This window comes from Pseudorca crassidens, chromosome 14 (assembly GCF_039906515.1).
Source record: "Pseudorca crassidens isolate mPseCra1 chromosome 14, mPseCra1.hap1, whole genome shotgun sequence".
Taxonomy (NCBI): Eukaryota; Metazoa; Chordata; class Mammalia; order Artiodactyla; family Delphinidae; genus Pseudorca; species Pseudorca crassidens.
Window position 1 is genome coordinate 42,675,778 of NC_090309.1, and position 14,564 is coordinate 42,690,341.

General features: G+C 35.3%; 1 protein-coding gene across 6 annotated transcripts in view; it reads right to left on the reverse strand.

Annotated features, from left to right (window-relative positions):
• The window catches only part of VRK2 (VRK serine/threonine kinase 2), a 96,989-nt gene that overhangs the window by 38,782 nt on the left and 43,643 nt on the right, over positions 1 to 14,564 (reverse strand). For all 6 annotated transcript variants that reach the window (XM_067704993.1, XM_067704992.1, XM_067704990.1 and 3 more), the window contains 2 exons: positions 13,361 to 13,466; positions 12,067 to 12,159 (listed from right to left, as the gene is read on the reverse strand). In XM_067704993.1, the coding sequence (XP_067561094.1) occupies positions 12,067 to 12,159; positions 13,361 to 13,466 (199 nt within the window). The remainder of the gene's footprint in view (positions 1 to 12,066; positions 12,160 to 13,360; positions 13,467 to 14,564) is intronic.

The following is a 14,564-nucleotide window of genomic DNA, read 5'->3' on the forward strand; positions in this document are numbered from 1 at the left end:
GAGAGGTAAAATACTGTGGCTAAGAATACAGAACTAAGAAGAGAGAAAGCCAGAACTCAAACCCGAGGAGTCTGATTCCAGAGTTCACACCCTTCACGATTCTACACTGAATCGCCAACATAATACAAAGTTATGCAAAGAGTCTCAAGCTTCTTCTAACCAACTTTTTGCCTGGTATTAGGAGAAGATAAAAACCCCTCTTTTTATGTCTTCTTTCTGATTCAGAACAAGGACATTTAGCTCCAGAAGAAACAAGCAGACTGTTCAGGAACTAACTGCTTGGAGATCCTATGTGTAAGAACAAATCTTGTGAGACATACTGACCAATTTGACCAGTATGGAGGGGTCATACTGGAGGGGCCCTAGGCAAAATAAAAGTGCTTTCTGTTCTTATTTTTCCCCCTTTCCTTTTTCTTTCCTTTCCTTGTGTCCAAAGCTCATATATGGCCAAAATACACTGATATTCATGCCAAGACTCAAAAATATTGAATTCTTGGACTTCCCTGGTGGTGCAGTGGTTAAGAATGCCTGTCAATGCAGGGGACACGGGTTCGTGCCCCGGTCTGGGAAGATCCCACATGCCGCAGAGCAACTAAGCCCGTGAGCCGTGGCCGCTGAGCCTGCGCGTCCGGAGCCTGTGCTCCGCAACGGGAGAGGCCACAACAGTGAGAGGCCCGCGTACCGCAAAAAAAAAAAGTTCAAACAACTAAAATCATAGGAACAATTTTCAAAGTCTTTTTACTCAACTGAAAAAATATAGCAGAACCTCACTAGGAAGAAAGAAAATAACATGAATGTTATTATACACTTTAAGCGACTGTAAACACCACCATGTTATTTAATCTACAGTATAACCCTATACATGTGATATCAAAATATTCGAAAGTAGCCTTGCCACCTGTACCATCTAGCAATATTATGGTATCATCAAGCTAAGACCATATAATGCTACTCTGGAAATAATAAGATACAGAGGTATGTTACCAGGACTATATATGTTCGACAAAGGAAATACTCGCTCTAAATGGTAACCATATTATCTGCACGTACCATGCAAAATTCTTACAAACACAAATTCACACTCCATCTTACAAGTAACTGTGATTGATAAATGGATTATGTTAGAATTCCCTCTAGCAAACAGTGAACAAGCAGCTTTAATGAGGCTTATGACCCTACCCTTATGGATATCCTAGGGAATCTGAAAGTGAGTATTTTGCCACCAGATACAGGTCAGGTGCTACAATTCCTGCTCCCAGATCATTAATTTTTTTTTCTAAATTTAAACTTTTTAACTTCTTTAGCTATGCAACAATAATCAAGACACTTTGGAAACAGCATAAGAAACATTACTTTCAGCAATAAGCATTAAGTACTTGGAAAACATGTTTTCAGAGAATCACAGACTTTTCCAGCAAGAAGGAACTTTTGAGATCACTTAGAGTCCCACATTTTATACAGTAAATAGCCAAAGTCTACATAGGTTAAACGATTTTCTGAAAGCTGTAATTCTGTTCAGTGTCAGAGCTGGGACCAGAACCTGGTTTCCTGACTTCCAGTCTAGCACAAGTCCCAGTAATCAAACACGTGTTTGTAAAAATCGGAGGTTTCCAATGGTATACTTATCACTCCAGATGCTGACATGAAGAACTGTTCTTCTCTATCTGTGAGGGCCACCACCTTCGACTTAGCAGGAGCTTTGGGGCAGAAACACACGGCGCATCATGGGGTCAAGGAGCTGAACAATCAAGTACCACTTAGTCCTGGTACTAAGTGAGAGGTATTGGCCTCATGTCCTGAGAAGTCAGTAAAGTATTTCTTGAAGGGTTATTACAAAAGGAACACTAACCTAGGTTCTGTGAGGAATACAAAAGAAGGAAGAGAAGTATACCTTCCTGTAAGTCTCAAGGAGTTCTTTCTAGTTCAGAATATAAGACAACACAAGACAAGTGAAACTTGAGTGCTCATGTGTGTAAAATACACATTAGAAGCTAAAGGAAATTAGAAACAGAGATCAGTGCAGATCAAAATCATCAAGAAAGGCTGCAGGTAAGAGCAGGGATGTAGGCTTTGTGTGAAAAAACAACATGCTTCTGATCAACAAAGGGGTGGCCTTCCATAAATAAAAAGGTGGGTAAACCCTGATTTTAGTTAAAGTGCTTCAACTTCCTTCACTAGTGACACCGGGAGATGCAGCCAAATGAATGGTCCTATTCACTGGCAAAACCATCACTCAGTATCATTTCTGGTAATACTATTTTAATTTAAAGAATTTTTTAACCAAACCAGTACACTTGATTTCTATTTCTTGTACAAAGTACAATATTAGCACTAAAGCATTTTCTTTAATCTTTTGTCTAAAATAAAGATTTTTAAAAATATCTTACTAAAACAGAGATGATGTAAAGAAGTACCTAAAAAATCCCAGATTTTTTAAAAATGAGATTTTTCCACAGATGAAGTTGGGATTGTTTTTCTTTCAGTAAAAATGTTGAAAATCATGAAAGAAAGAAGGTAAAGGGTGTACACTTCAAGAATCTTCACAATTCTATATTTAGATAGTATCAGATGAATTATCAAGAAATGGCCAAAATGCTATTAAAATACAGGGAAAGTGATGAGAAGAATCAAAATAATCTACAATAGGCCATTCGGACTCTCAATGGGGCTTTTTTTTTTTTTTTTTTTTTGCGTTACGCGGGCCTCTCACTGTTGTGGCCTCTCCCATTGTGGAGCACAGGCTCCGGACACGCAGGCTCATTGGCCATGGCTCACGGGCCCAGTGCTCCGCGGCATGTGGGATATTCCCGGACCGGGGCACGAATCCCGTGTCCCGTGCATCAGTAGGCGGACTCTCAACCACTGCGCCACCAGGGAAGCCCAATGGGGCTATTTTTAAAGAAAAACATTGCTTGATCCCACTATGAATATTATTTTGGGAAATTTTCTCCCAAAAACCCAACAAAATAAAAACATTCCAGAACATCAATTGTGCCCACAATTGGCTATCCAGGACATGACTTTTTTTTTTTTTTTTTTGTGGTACGCGGGCCTCTCACTGTTGTGGCCTCTCCCGTTGCGGAGCACAGGCTCCGGACGCGCAGGCTCAGCGGCCATGGCTCACGGGCCCAGCCGCTCTGCCGCGGCATGTGGTATCTTCCCGGACTGGGGCACGAATCCATGTCCCCTGCATCGGCAGGCGGACTCTCAACCACTGAGCCACCAGGGAAGCCCCAGGACATGACTTTTGATTATTATCCTTGTCAGAACTCTTCCATTCCACCGCAACTAAGAAGGCTGCTGTTTTTATCCAATACTTCTTTGACTCTACTTCCCAATTTTACCTCAATCCTAACAACCCTATTGCTTTGACAAAGGCTGTACAAATGTCAACTTTTCTTGCCTTTTTCTCTTGCCAAATATTCAACAACATCTTCCCTCTCTAATTTTGAATCTTTTTTTCCCACTTATTTTTTTTTTGTTCATTAAATAGCTTACTGCTGAAGTTCCTTTCTCCATAGTTTAAATTTAAAACACACATGAAGAGAGAAGTAACATTTAAAACAATAAACCAAGAAAACTTTCTGGAAATAAAAGGCTTATTTTATATATCAAAAGGGCCCCATCAGATATCTGGGAAAACTGATACACAATGATCTACTCTAAAACATATCCTGGTAAAATGATTAGACACTATTAATAAAGGAAAAGATCCTGAAGAGATCATGGCAAAAAGGACAAATAACATACAATAGTAAGTATTAAACTGGCAGCAGACTTATTAAAAGCAAACTGCAAACAAGGCAAAAATAGACCAGCCTTTTCAAGAAATTCAAGGACAAAAAGTATGAACTAAATATTTTAAATCCATCCAAGCTACCCTTCAGGCATCAATGCTATTGCAAACGTTTTATACATGCAAGGGAATGCTATACCCATGGGTACTTCTCGAACAATCTACTAGAAGATTAGTTTCAAACAATCAAAAGATGAGTAACTTTGGCAAAAGGACAGAAGGGTGAGCATTTAATATAATTATCTCTAACACTAAAAAAACAAGGCTAGGGATAAATGAAGAACATACAAATGATATATATTCTGACCAAGTAGTATGACTTCAAGACAACAGTAAGGAAAGGAGGAAAGTAAAATAAACTCACTGATAGTGAACTTATTAAAGTTGTGGTAAAAAAAATACCACAAAAGACTATCATAGTAGTACTAAAAAGTTAAACACAGAAGAGTGGGCTCAAAGCATCTTTAAAAGGTGTAAATACCAAGATTATCACTACAACAAAAATATAAACTTTCATAAACAGATTCCTCCTCCACAAAAAAACTTAAAAGAATATAAGATCAAAGAAAACACACAAGAAACACAACAAACATAACTATGAATATTTACCAAATGACACAGCAATGATCTTTATAAAACAGAAACTACAGCAGAATCAAGGAAACCAACAGAAACACATTAACCATTGAAGGCTTAAATACCACTCTCAGTTCAAAATAGATCAAGTGGACAAAAACTAAATGAAAATATAGAAGACATAAATAATACAGTCAATAAGGTAGATCTTCTGGAAAGATATTAAACTTTACACTGTGAAAACAGAGACTATATTTTCCTCAGGAAAACATGGAAGACTGACAAAAACTGATCCTCTTCTAAGTCATGATAAAAGCTTCAGTGCATTCCAAATATAATTATTATAAACAATACTCTGACCATCTTGTCACAAGTCTAGATTTTAATAACCAAAAATTTTTAAGAGGTCTTTCTACATGAAAACTTAAAAACCTTCTACTGCACTGCTTTTTGTTGAAGAAATACAAACATTCTAAAAAATAAAGATAATAAAAACACTACATATCAAAATCCATGAAGTACAATATAAAGCAGTGACCAGAGGAAAAATCATGGCCTTAAACACCTACAGAAGTAAAAAAATTTTAAATGAATATAAATGAATTAGATCCCAAATTGAAGACCAAGAAAAAAGAACAAAAGGGTCAAATTAAAAGAGCACAAGAAAAGATATAACAAAGGCAAAATCAGAAATTAATGAAATAGAAAGAAAAAACAATATATCTCATTAATAAATCAAAATCCAAGTTTGCTGAAAAATTAACATAATGGACAAACTAGCTACTTTCATCAAGGTAAAAAAAAGAAGAAGAAAAAGCAAAAATAAAAAATAACTAGAAGGAAACAATCATTGAAGGGGAAGAAATTTAAAAGTCCTAAGAGAGTACAATGCAGATCACCAAATAAATTTGAGAAACTAGACAAAACTGCTAACTACTAAAATTGACCCAACTAGAGATTAAAGAGCTTAACAATCAATTTCCATGGGAAAAAATTGAGAGTTACAAGGAATGTCCTCAGCAGAACCAGAGAATTTCACATTAAAAAAAAAAAATGGTGCCAATATAGTAGAAATAGTTCTGGAACACAGAAAATGAAGGTAAACCTCAAATTCTTCTTATGAAGCAAGTTGAATGTTGACACCTGAATCTGATAAAAAAAATAGTACAAAAACAGATAATTACAGGCCAATATCACTTATAAATACCAATAAGAAAATACTACATAAAATATTACTGAACACACTTCAGTATCATATTAAGTAAATAATATACCATAACAAAGTGAGATTTATTCCTGGAAAGTACGGTTGGTTCAATATTAGAAGCACAGCAATATATTATACTATATTAACTGACCTGAGAAAAACGTGATAATTTCCGTACATGCTAAACAATCACTGGACAAAATTCAATACCCATTCCATACAAACAAAACATCCATTCAAGAACAGAGGAACTGGTGATTATTTCCTTAATATAACTATAAAGACACACACACACTCACATACACATATTCACATATACACAGATGTGCCTTAGTCCTAAAGCCAGTATCAATCACATTTAGTGGGGTACTACTTTAGGCATTTCCAATAAGATCAAGAAGAGGAAAGAATGGTCACGAACTTCACTACAATTTACTATATGCTGGATGCATATTAGGGAAAACAAATAGGAAATATAAGAAGTGGAAAAGAAGGAAAACTATTATCTCCTTGTATATGATACACAGTTTCCTAAGGAAACCCTGGAGAATCATTACTAAAACTACCCCAAATTCAATAAATTAACAGGATATAAAATGAATGCATAAAAATCAGTAACTTTCATATACACAAACAATAATCACTTAGAAGATAAAATGGTAGACTAAAACTGCACTGACAGTACAAAAAAAAATGGTTTAATATTTAGGAATAAGTGTAGCAAGAAATGTGTAAAACTAATATGAGGAAAGCTTTAAAATACCTCAGAAGATACAAAAGTAAAAACTGGTGAAATTCAAAAACATTCCCTGTTGTTGAATAGAATATCTATAATCATAAAGATGTCAGGTTTTCCCTAAATTAATTTAACAAAATTCCAATGAAAATGCTACACAACAAAATATAGAAAAATATGAATAGCTAGAATTTCACTGAAAAAGAAAATCTACGAGGCACTACCAGTCCTACCAGATATTAAAATACACTACAAAGCCTCAGAAATTAATGCACTAGTATGGCAATGAAGCATAAATAGACAGTCAGACCAGAAGGATTCAATGGAAAGTACATGAATAAATTCAAGTATGTACGGAAATTTAGTATATAATAAAGATGGCAATAATATCACTGAAGCAAAGTTTTTTATTTTTAATAAATATTGTTGAAAACTTGGAAAATCAATTAGGAAAAGATAAAATTTGGTTGATACCTCCTGTCATGTAAAAGAATAACCTCTAAGTGAAAAAGAGATTTAAATGTAAAGAATGAAATCATATAATAAAATTCATATACACCTGTCTGTAGAACAAGGTTACTAACCACAACTCAATATCCATAGTAAATGAAAGATTGATAAATTTGACCACATTAAAAATTTATCTTCTACATGACAATAAAACAACACAAGTATAATCAAAGAAGAAAAGTCAAATTGGGAGGAAATATCTGCAAAATATATAATAGATTAATGACTAATATAATTCATATCTAAAGAACTCTTCAAAATCAAGGAATAAAAACAAAAAAATGTTAGAAAAATGGGCAAAAGACATGAGCAGACAATTCACAATAAATAAATAAATAAATTTTAAAAACTGGTCCTTTTTACTTACAGCAATGAGGGAATAACAACGCCTGGATTTATGCTCGCACTTCATGTGGGATAAATAAAACAATAACTTTTAAAAAACCTACTGCTGGATATAACCACACATTTACTATAATGGCTTAAATGTTTAAAACTAATGAAACCAAGTGGTGGCAAGATATGAGAAAACTGGAATTTTCCAAGTTGCTGGTGGGAAGGTATAATGGTACAATCACTCTGGAAAACAGTGTGGCTGTTTCTTTTAAAGTTAAACATACACTTCCACACAATCTGGAAATTCCACTCCTAGCTATTTACCCGGAAGAAGTTAAAATATATACCTATACAAAAACCTGTACATGAATGTTTATACATCTTCATTCATAATGGTCAAAAACTGGAAACAACACAAATATCTATCCAGAGGTAAACAGATAAAGGAACTGCAGTAGTTTCCAATGGACTACTACCTATCATTAAAGAGGAATGAACTACTAATGAACTACAGCATGGATAAATCTCAGAAATATTATGCTAAGTAAAGGAAGCCAGACACAAAGAGTAAAAAGCTGTAATTCCATTTATATGACATCCCTAAAAATGAAAAAAAAAAAAATAGGGGCAGAAATCATTTCCTCAGGGTGAGAAAAGGGGACTGACTGACAAAATTTCTGAGGATGATAGAAATGCTCTGTCTTGATTATAGTAGTGGTTATATGATATACATGTGTCAAAACACATCAAACTATACATTTAAAAGGATGAACTTTACTGTTTGTAAATTATACTTCAATAAACCTAATCTTAAAAAAGTATGCAGACTTTTAAAGGCTTTTAATATATATTTCCAAATTGCCCTTCCATTAACTTAATTTCTTCTACTACTCCCATTTAATTTACATTCCCACTGGCATTCTACAAGTGTCTGCACCCTCATCAGCCTCAATATCATCAGATTATTATTTTAGACTTTTCCTATTTGATAAGTTCTTTTAAAATGTTGCCTCACTGTTTTGATCTGCATATCTCTTAGTTTTTAGTGATTGTGAACTTTTCTTCATTTATTTCTCAGGTAGTCGTATTTCTTTTCTGCTCATTCTTTTAAATCATTATTTTAAGAAATTACTTGGTGTTTTTCTTATTAATTTTCTTAAAACTTGCTATATATCCTAAAATATTTGTCATAAATATCCTTCCTAGATTTTCACTTGCCTTTCATTTTTCAATTTTTTTAATATACAGATATCTTAAAATTTGAAATTTCACAATATTTTCTACGATTTTGGGGGTATTTTTATTTAGAAATTTCTTTCCTCATGTACAGTTCAGTTAAATATTCAGCTAAATGTTTTCTAATTATTTATAGACTCAATTTTTTTAACTCTTTAAATCTCTGTTGATACAGTGGCTACTAGCCACATGTGGTTTTGTAAATGTAAACCAATTAAAATTAAGTTTTTTTTTTTAAAGAAGATATTGGGGGTAGGAGTTTATTAATTAATTAATTTATTTTTGCTGTGTTGGGTCTTCGTTTCTGTGCGAGGGCTTTCTCTAGTTGTGGCAAGCGGGGGCCACTCTTCATCACGATGCGTGGGCCTCTCACTATCGCGGCCTCTCTTGTTGCAGAGCACAGGCTCCAGATGCGCAGGCTCAGTAGTTGTGGCTCATGGGCCTACTTGCTCCGCGGCATGTGGGATCCTCCCAGACCAGGGCTCGAACCCCGTGTCCCCTGCATTGGCAGGCAGATTCTCAACCACTGCGCCACCAGGGAAGCCCCAAATTAAGCTTTTTTCCTAGGTTTCTTCTAGTTGTATGGTTTCAGGTCTTACGTTTAAGTCTTTAATCCATTTTGAGTTTATTTTTGTGTATGGTATAAGAGTCCAATTTCATTCTTTTGCATGCGTATACCCCATTTTCCCACCACCATTTATTGATGAACTATCTTTGCCCCATCGAATGTTCTTGGCACCCCTGTCAAAAATTAGTTGATCGTATATGCATGGCTCTCTATTCTGTTCCATTGGGCTATGTCTGTTTTTATGCCAATAGCATACTGCTTTGATTACTATAGCATTGTAATATAGTTTGATTCAGGATGTGTAATGCCTCCAGCTTTGTTCTTTCTCAAGATTGCTTTGGCTATTCAGGGTCTTTTGTGGTTCCATACACATTTTAGGATTGGTTTTTTATTTCTGTGAAAAATGCCATTGGAATTTTGGTAGGAATTCCATTGAATCCATTGATTGCTTTGGGTAGTACAGACATTTTAATAATGTTAATTCTTCTAATCCTTGAGAACCGGCCTTGGCAATGATTTTTTGCAATTGAAACCAAAAGCATAGGTAACAAAAACAAAAATAAACAAGTAGGACTACATCAAACTAAAATGATTCTGCACAACCAAGGAAACCATCAACAGAATGAAAAGGCAACCTATGGGACAGGAGAAAATACTTGCAGACCACATATCTGATAAGGGGTTAATATCTAAAATACATAAGAACTCATATAACTCACTCACAAGACAAAATAACCCAATTCAAAAATGGGCAAAGAACCTAAAGAGACACTTTTCCAAAGAAGACATACAAATGGCCAACTAGTATATGAAAAAGTGCTCAACATTATTAATCATCAGGGAAATGAAAAATTAAAACCACAATGAGACAACACCTCATGCCTGTTAGAATGGCTATCAGAGATAACAAGTGCTGTTGAGGGTATGGGAGAAAAGGGAGCCCTTGTACACTGCTGGTGGGAATGTAAATTGGTACAGTCATTATGGAAAACTGTATGGAGGTTCCTCAAAAAAAAAAAAAACATTAAAAATTGAACTACCATATGATCCAGCAATCCACTTCTGGGTATATATCTAAAGGAAAAGAAATCATTATCTTGAAGAGATATCTGTATTCCCATGTTACTGCAGCATTATTAAAAACAGCCAAGATACATAAATGACCTTAGTGTCTGCTAATGGATAAATGGATAAAGAAAATGTGGTATATATATGCCATGGAGTATTATTGAGTCATAAAAAAGAAAGAAATATGCCACTTGCAACAACATGGGTGAACCTAGAGGACACTATGCTAGAGGATATTATGCTGAGTGAAATAAACCAAGACACACTGAAAGACAAATGCTGTATGATCTGTTATATGTGGCATATACAAAAGTGAAACTTATAAATCAGAGTATAGAACAGTGGTACCAGGGGCTGGGGTGTGGAAGAAATGGGGAGATGCTGGTCAAAGGGTACAAACTTTTAGTTAGAAGATGAGTAAGTTCTGGGGATCTAATGCCCAACATGGTAACTATAGTTAATAATGCTGTAAACTTCAAATTTGCTAAGAGTAGGTCTTAAGTGTTCTCACCACAAAACAAAACAGAAGGTAACTATGTGATCAATGTGTTAACTTGATTAATCACTTCACAATATATAGTATAATAAATCATCACTTTGTATACCTTAAATAAATCATGTTGTACAACCTAAACATATGCAATTTTTGTCAACTAAACCTCAATAAAGCTGGGGAAGAAATCAAGATGAAAAAAATTGTTAATTAGAATCAAGTTAAATTTAAAATTCAGTTCTTCGGTCACACTAGTCTCATTATTTAAGACTATTTTTTAGAGCAGTTTCAAATTCAATTTTACTAAATGTAGAGCAATTTAGGTAAAACTGAGTGGAAGGTACAGTAAGTTCTCATATACCACTCTTCCCTCCTCCCAAATATAGCCTCGCACACTATCAACATCCCACACCACGGTATTACATCTGTTACAATGGATGAACCTACACCGATACGTCATTATCACCAAAAGTCTACAGTTTACGTTAGGGTCCACTTGTGGTGTTAAATATTCTATGGCTTTTTTTTTTTTTCTTTTGCGGTATGTGGGCCTCTCACTGTTGCGGCCTCTCCCGTCGCGGAGCACAGGCTCCGGACGCGCAGGCTCAGCAGCCATGGGTCACGGGCCCAGCCGCTCCGCGGCATGTGGGATCTTCCCGAACCGGGACACGATCCCGTGTCCCCTGCATCGGCAGGCGGACCCTCAACCACTGCACCACCAGGGAAGCCTGTGCTCATTTCTTTTTAATGTAGAGTACTATTGCATTGTCCAGATGAATCACAGTTTATTTAACTATTAAAGGACATCTTTATTCAAGTTTTGGCAACTATGAATAAATCTGCTATAAACATCTGTGTGTAGGTACTTCTGTGGATATAAGTTTTCCACTCCTCTGGGTAAATACCAAGGAATTTAACTGCCAGATCATATGTTAGAGTATGTTCAGTTTTGTAAGAAACTGTCAAACTGTCTTCCACAGTGGCCATAGCACCAGCAATGAATGAGAGTTCCTGTTGCTCCACATCTTCACCAGCATTTGGTATTGTACTACCCACATTGCCAGTGCTTAACAGCCACGTGTGGCTAATGGCTCCCATACTGGACAGTAACATACAGGATATTTCCATCATCACAAAAAGTTGTATCGGCAATGCTGCTCTGTTTAAAACTTCATTGTTTATACGTGGAAGAAGAACTAAGGTGACAGCCTTTTTTTTTTTCTCTGCATAAATCCATCCCTTCTCTCATTGCATTTTGATGGTTTTTGCTTATATTTGCTCAGAAGTTCAAATCCCTGCTCAGCCACTATATGTCCATTAATAAATTATTTACCCCCCGCCCCCAGTCTCAGCTTCTTCATCCTAATCATTTATCAGGTTAGTGCATTAAATTAGATAAGCAAGATAGGATAAATTACAACACTCATCATGTTAAGTCCTCATTTGCAAACTTTTGCCTGTTAGGAGTTTGTTTATTGAAGGTCTCAGTATGGCACTTTGAAGATCCTTACTGAAGGCAAAAGCTTAATACTGTATTTACCTGATGTGGATTTCTGTAACCCAAAAGTAGATTCGCTGCTTTTATATCAGCATGAACATATTCATTTTCATGTATATATTCCAGTACATCCAACTGTGAAAAGAAATATATAAGGTTATACTGATGTCTATTTAGAACTCCAGATCAACCTGAACATTGTGAATAGAGAATAACATGTATTTTTTTCACATTAACAATGACAAAATGATGTATTTCACAATTATGCATTTATCTATTCTAAAATTATCACATGTGCTGGTCGCTCATCCTGGGAAAAAGGTGAATAAAAGGATCCTCAAATATCAAGTGTTTTAAATGCACCTCTGATGGAGAGGAAGCCAAGACTCAACAATGCCTATGCTCCTGACAGCACGGTGCCCAAATCACACTGTGCAAAGAGGAAAATTATAATAAAATCAGAGACCTGAAGTGAAATAATCATGACGCCCACTCAACAATCCCTCGCCCAAGCAATAATTATAAATAAGTTTTTGGGGCTCCCAGAACAAAAGCCCACGTCCAGGATCACAGAGAAAGGCATTCTCCCTCTGTAGAGTAACAGAAAACACCTATGCTTCATCTTTGAAACCCTTGAGACTTACATGTTACCTATGCCTAATGCTCAATAAACATTTGTTGGCTGGCTAGAGGATGGATGGGAAAATTAATGAGTTCTGTTTGCCATATCCCAACCTGGCATGAGTAGTTGCATTCTATCTAAAGTGGAAAAAATAAAATGGAGCTTAGGCAAACCAAACACAAACAAGATAAGACGAATACGTGGTATAAACAAAATGTGTGCATGGGTGCTATTAAGATTTCATTGCTTTTTATTTGGCAAAGTATATATTATTCATTGCCACACTAATTACTGCCACCATCCCAAACTCATAATAAAAACGTTATAGCACCCCCTTACCACCACATGTGTAGTATGGAAAATAATATATTTTGCCATACTTGGCATTGTTATAAATATAACTGACAAAAGAGAGGTTATTCTTATAGAAATGCAAGCTTCTTCTGATATGTAAAACAAAGCTGTGAGAAAAAAAAAAAATCAGACTGTAGAACCAAGCCTAATTGAGTTTGTAGTGCCAAACACAGCACATTCTGTCACTTACAGAGCCCACTGTTATCAATTTCACCAAAATAGTATCTATGCTCAATAACTGACATTTCTAGGGCAATAATCCTTCATTCTCTGATAATTCCACAAAGGGCAACAATTTGTATGTTGTAACAAGTAAATAATCTGAAAATGGAGCATGGGAAATAAGTCATTCTTTCTTACCATTCGGATACCTAGCTGCAGGACAGTTGACTTTTTAAAAGTACCATTCTGGTCTGAGATCTTCTGCAAATCTATTCCCAGTCTTTCCATTACCATAAATCTGTAACTATAAGAAGGAGAAGTCAAAAGGAGATGTTAAAATAGCAATGCTGAAACTGTCTATTTATGAATTTGAAACAATGGAAAAATACCCCCAACTTAACAATAAAGAATGATGCAATCTGAACCATTAGAGAACGAATGTACGTTATATTGCCATTCTTTTGCAGAAACATACTAAGTATTTACTTTGCAGTTAGTTTTTGAGTAGAAGAGCATTCTGTGCCGAACCACTCACACTGTCTTAGAACATGAAAAGAGAAGTCTTTCTAAATTAGTCTTGAACTTAATTCATTTTGACTCCATCACCTTCTTGCCATATGGCCTTGAGCAATTATTTTTCCATACAGAAGATTTTATTTATATTTGTTTCTTGACCTTATAAAATCATATTTACTTTCTCTATACATTTATAAACATGTGTTTTCCTAAATGTATGTCTTCTTTTTCTTTTCTGTTTGGGACCTCTCCCCGCCCCTTTTCTTCCCTTCATATCTGCCCCAATTCTATATCTATCTATGTATACACACACACAAATACACATAGGAATTTTTGTTTTTTTTTGACAAAAATGCAATCTAATTACATGAACTTTTCTGCATCATACTTTTTTCAATAATATCTCATTGAAATCCTTCCAAATCAACTGGTAGAGCTTTAATTGATTCCTTTAATGGGCTGCATAGTATTACATGATATAGATGTACCATGGTTTACTCAGCCATTCACTCCCCTATAGGTAGCCCTTTACTTTGTTTCAAGATTACTGTTTGTTCATTTTTTAAAAAAATTTATAGCATTTAAAGACCATTTAGGCAAAGCACTGACCTCAGCCTATCTTCTCACCTAGGAAAAGAAATATTATCACCTATCTTAAAAGGCTACTGAAAGAACAAAATGGGTACCTAACAAATGACGTTTTTTAAAAATCACTACTACTAATTATTTATATGTGATGACTAGCCATGTTTGGTGAGTTTAAAAACATTTCTACAAATTTTTGGTTGTGCCTCTCAAGAGATGGAGCTTAATTAGATCTCCTCTCTTGACTATGGGGTAGACTTAATGACTTGCTTCTAGCAAAGAGAACACAATAGAAATGATG